Below are 4292 nucleotides of genomic sequence, written 5' to 3' on the forward strand. Positions count from 1 at the left end.
GATGAGGTTGCGCGGGCTGCGGCGGAAGGCCGAGCCCGTGGCTCTGGCGGAGACGCTGGCCCCGCGCGCCAGCAGGGCTCTCACCAAGTTCACGTTCTGGTTCACCACGGCTATGTGCAGGGCAGTCTGGCCTGGCCCGAGAGACCCTGGTCAGGGGCCTGTCCCCAGCATCCTGCAGGGGGCCGTCCCGTGTCTACCCCCATCCACTCGGCCAGGCAGTAAGGGTGGGGAGCCCTGGGCCTGGTCAGGGCCCCAGGGGAGCCAACATGACCCCCTTCTCCTCTCAGGCGGTTTGGGGTCAGGTGTTCTAGTGACCGGCAGAGAAGCAAGAAGGGAGATGGAGAGGGGTGAATGAGCAGAGGACCCAGATTCCCTCTTTGGTGTCCCCAGCTGGTCTGCCCTTCCAGTCACCCCCTTCCGTCCACCCCGGCCGGGCCCCTGGGCCCTCACCCTCGTACAGCTCAGAGGTCATGGGCTCAAAGACCAGCTGCGGGGCTGCGTCCATCAGCACCTGCGCGGCCTCCAGGTTGTCGTAGAGCGCCGCGACGTGCAGGGCCGTCTCCCCCAGCGCCCCTGCAGGGCCACAGAGTCACGGGGGTCGGGGGGTGGGCACCGGAGTTCTGGGGCCTCCGCGGGCCTCGGGTGCTGCCCTCACCTCTTTGATACACCTCGCAGGTCTCGTACTTGAGCAGCTTGCTGAGCGTCTGGACATCATTCTCTTTGGCCGCTAGGAGGAGAGGAGACTCCCAGATCCTGCAACGGGGCGGGGTCAGGAGCGGCCACCAGCTCTGCCCACGTGCACTCGGCTCGTCAAATGCAAACTCATGCACCTCAATAGCCGCGACTCTGCAGTCCCTAAGCCAGGGAAGCGTGGCCACGGGAGGGCTGGGGTGCCGGGTCGCTTCCATGCTGACCAGGCAGTTACCCCAAACCAACTTCCCCCTGTCAGCTGGTGTGGGAGACCGACAGTGGCTGGCTGTTCCCGGCCGGCCCAGCACGTCAGTGGGTCATCTGTGCCTGCCCAGTCCGGCGTCCACTCACCTCCCTCTGCCTGACCTCTGAGCAAGCTGGCCCCGCTGCCTGTCCCCTGTGGTCCCCTGCTGAGATAAGCCTTGTTTTCATGGACAGGGTGCAGGAATTCCACCCTCATTCTTGGAGGGAGGCAGGTAGACGGCAGGCTTTGCCTTGGGGCATGATGCCCTGGCGGCCAGTGGCCAGCAGCTTGGCAGAGCCGTAGGGGGCCTGCCCTTGTCTCCCTTAGCAGAGGCTTCCTTAGAGCTCAAGAGAGGGCAGCAATGACCCCTTCCCGCCCTGGGCCTAACGTACATGAGAGTCTCTTCCTACTTCCTGTTTCCTATGTGTTTTCAGCAAACGTCCTGGTCTCTGACTCCCCAAATCCTCTCTCGGTTGTATTCTTACAATAAACCGAAAACCAGCTTTTACAATCAGGCCTCTTGGCCCTGGGGTCAGTGTCGTCCCTCAGCCCGACCTGTGCTCCTTCTATGGGGGCGGATGAAATAGTCCTGCTTAGCCTCGGAGCGGCGACGGAGCATTCGGGGGACCAGAATGGAGCCCACGTGGCAATGTGCTGATAGAAACGGAGCTCCAGAGCCGGGGTGCGGGTCGGCAGGGCAGGAAAGAGCACAGGACCTCAGCTCCCTGTTGCACACCAAGGAGGGGACCCCCGACCCTACTGATTCAACCTCTCAAGTCCTCCCTTCTCGTCCCCACTGACTCATCAAGGCTCGTCCTCGCTCTCTAGCTCAAGATGAGCAGGACAGTCTCCTCGCTCATTTCCCCACACCCTGTTTACCCAAACCTTCTCCATGTGCCAAGATGCTCTTTCAGTGGCGAAGACGATCCCTGCTGACAAAGACAAGGGGTCCCCGGGCACCCAAGACAGCAGGACACAAGCCCTGCACCCGCTTCTGGCTCCGCTCCTCCCTCTCGCCCTTTAGACCCTCAGGCCCAGGCCTCGCCCCCACCACAGCGTTGCTGTGCTCTCGGGGTGCCTGCAACGACGCCCCACGTGGGAGACACTCACCATCTGCACGATGGGTGAATGAGCAGGGTGCCACAAGGTATCGGCTGACTGCCCCCCCATCAGCCACCCTCTGAGCCAACCTTGAGCAAACATATAATCCAAGTAAAAAATAGTATGTTTGGTGTACAAACACAGCTGCAGAACAAGTTTTCTCCACTCCCCTCCACCGTCGCCACCCCAACAATTTGCCCGAAGCCTTCCGCTCTAGGTATTGGAGAGTCAGCACTCTGGCCACACACACACACACACACACACACACACACACACTGCACGCACATGCTGTGCACCGCAGGCACCGACACACCTGTGTGCACGTGCACCACACACGTGCAACATACTACACACATATATGTACTGTGTGCACGGACACGTGTACATACATGCTGCGGGCACATGTGTGCACCCATGCACCACATGTGTGCACATGTCTCCCACACACGTTGTGGGCACACGTGTGCACACATGCACTCCACGCACGTGCACACACACGAGCTTGTGCACACACGAAGGCCCCATCGCCTCTACCTGCCTCTGACTGCAAGTCTGGGCGCTGTGTGCTGTGCCGAGCATGTCTCTCCCCTCCGCCAGGGCACTGGCGGGCACAGGACAGACACAGCCCGGCCTGCACGCACTTCTAGCCTGCACGCCATTCCACTACATGTACGAAAGGTTAGTGGCAAAACTAGCAGTGACTGGGGAGCTCCTCACCCATCTCCAGTGTTCTGTACCCTAAGTTAGGAGAGGGCAGGCCCGTCCGCTGGGCCAGAGGCCCCCTCTGCCCCTACATATCTCTAAGCACTGGAAAGCTATAGCAGCAATTGTTAGAAAGATGCAAACGAAAACATTTATTGGAATAAAAGTGCGTAAAGCTTAAACCTTAATTTTCAGAGGTTCAGTTCTGCTCCCTGACAACATGCTTATCGTTCATCAACTGTCCCAAATGTCCGTCGCAACCTCGTTCCTTCCGTGTGCCCGTGCCTGCCTCCACTGACCGCCCTGGAGCGTCTGAGAAGAGCAACAGCTCCCCTCAAGCCTCAGCGGGTCCGACTGACCCCTGCTACAAAGCTCAGGTAGATTTGAATTTTCAAGACACAACAAATTATTTTTCAAGCTAAATATGACCCCTGCAATGTTCGGGATATCCTACGCTTGCACCACTTTTGCTGTTTATCTGAGATGCAAAGCTAACAAAGAACCGGCTTCATTTGGTGAGCAACCCGCAGAATCCCTCAGCAAGCGGGACACTGCTGACCTTTAGGGATGGAGCCACTGACGGCAGTAGCGGCATCGACCACCAGGGGGCAGCAGAGGAGGCCGCCCTCGCGTCCTGGCCAAACTCCTGCCTACCCTCGGGCACCGCGAAAAAGCCCCAGAGCAGGTCTGTGGACGATTTCTGTGCCACGGCACTGGCGAAATGTCTCCACTTGCAGCCCAGCACAGAAGCTGAGAGCTGGAGCAGGTCTGCTGTGATCACAGTCCCTGCTGAGCGCCGCTGCAGACAGGAAGCGGGGGCGGGGGGCTGAGAACACGGACCTGCACGCTCCTCCCAAGAGAAAGTTTTGCCTTATTGGGGGCGGGGGGGGGGGGGGGGGAACGTGACAGCACTAAGCTCCCTCACTGAGGACACCGGGCTAAGAGCCATGCGCGCAGAGGCCTGGCACTCGGTGTGGAGTCCATCAGGTGCCAGAGCTGGGGACGGCGAGCTCCTGCCGCCGGGGATGCAGCCCCCAGGCTAAGACTCACACTGCCCACACGTGCACAGAAACCCTGAGTTAGACCGTGGACGCTGCGCACCCAAGAGAATGAGACGCTCCCTCTGAGCAGCGGCTGAGCCACCACACGGCCAACCCACGTGAATGGGCCACTGCAAAGGGGAGAACGGCTGTCAGGATCTACACCGTTTTATTGGGCAATTATTCAGTGGAACGGTCAAGTTCATGATCAGACTCGGAGAAGCCCCGGCCAAGATTCAGGACAGCACCTGGCCAGCTTCTGTGGGCACGTCCCTGAGGCCAGGGGGGGGGCAGATGCCTCCTGCCCGTCTCTGCCTCCCCTGTGCTGCCGACTCGTGTGTGTGCATGCACACGTGCGGAGGTTTGTGTGTGCACACGTGTGAAGGTTTGTGTTTGTGCGTGCACAAGTGTGGAGGTTTATGTGTGCACACGTGTGGAGGTTTGTGTTTGTGCATGCACACGTGTGGAGGCTTGTGTGTGCACACGTGTGGAGGTTTGTGTGTGCACACGTGTGG

At 59.9% G+C, this 4292-nt stretch overlaps 1 protein-coding gene across 1 annotated transcript in view; it reads right to left on the bottom strand.

Annotated features, from left to right (window-relative positions):
- Positions 1 to 4292, bottom strand: part of TRPV6 (transient receptor potential cation channel, subfamily V, member 6) — a 12844-nt gene that overhangs the window by 5058 nt on the left and 3494 nt on the right. The window contains exons 2-4 of the mRNA XM_004694403.2: positions 656 to 753; positions 451 to 573; positions 1 to 131 (exon numbers count right to left, since the gene is read on the bottom strand). The exon at positions 1 to 131 is cut by the window's left edge and continues 4 nt beyond it. Coding sequence (XP_004694460.1) covers positions 1 to 131; positions 451 to 573; positions 656 to 753 — 352 coding nt within the window. The remainder of the gene's footprint in view (positions 132 to 450; positions 574 to 655; positions 754 to 4292) is intronic.

The sequence above is a fragment of the Condylura cristata genome, unplaced genomic scaffold (assembly GCF_000260355.1).
Source record: "Condylura cristata isolate star-nosed mole 26May11 unplaced genomic scaffold, ConCri1.0 scaffold00042, whole genome shotgun sequence".
Classification (NCBI taxonomy): domain Eukaryota; kingdom Metazoa; phylum Chordata; class Mammalia; order Eulipotyphla; family Talpidae; genus Condylura; species Condylura cristata.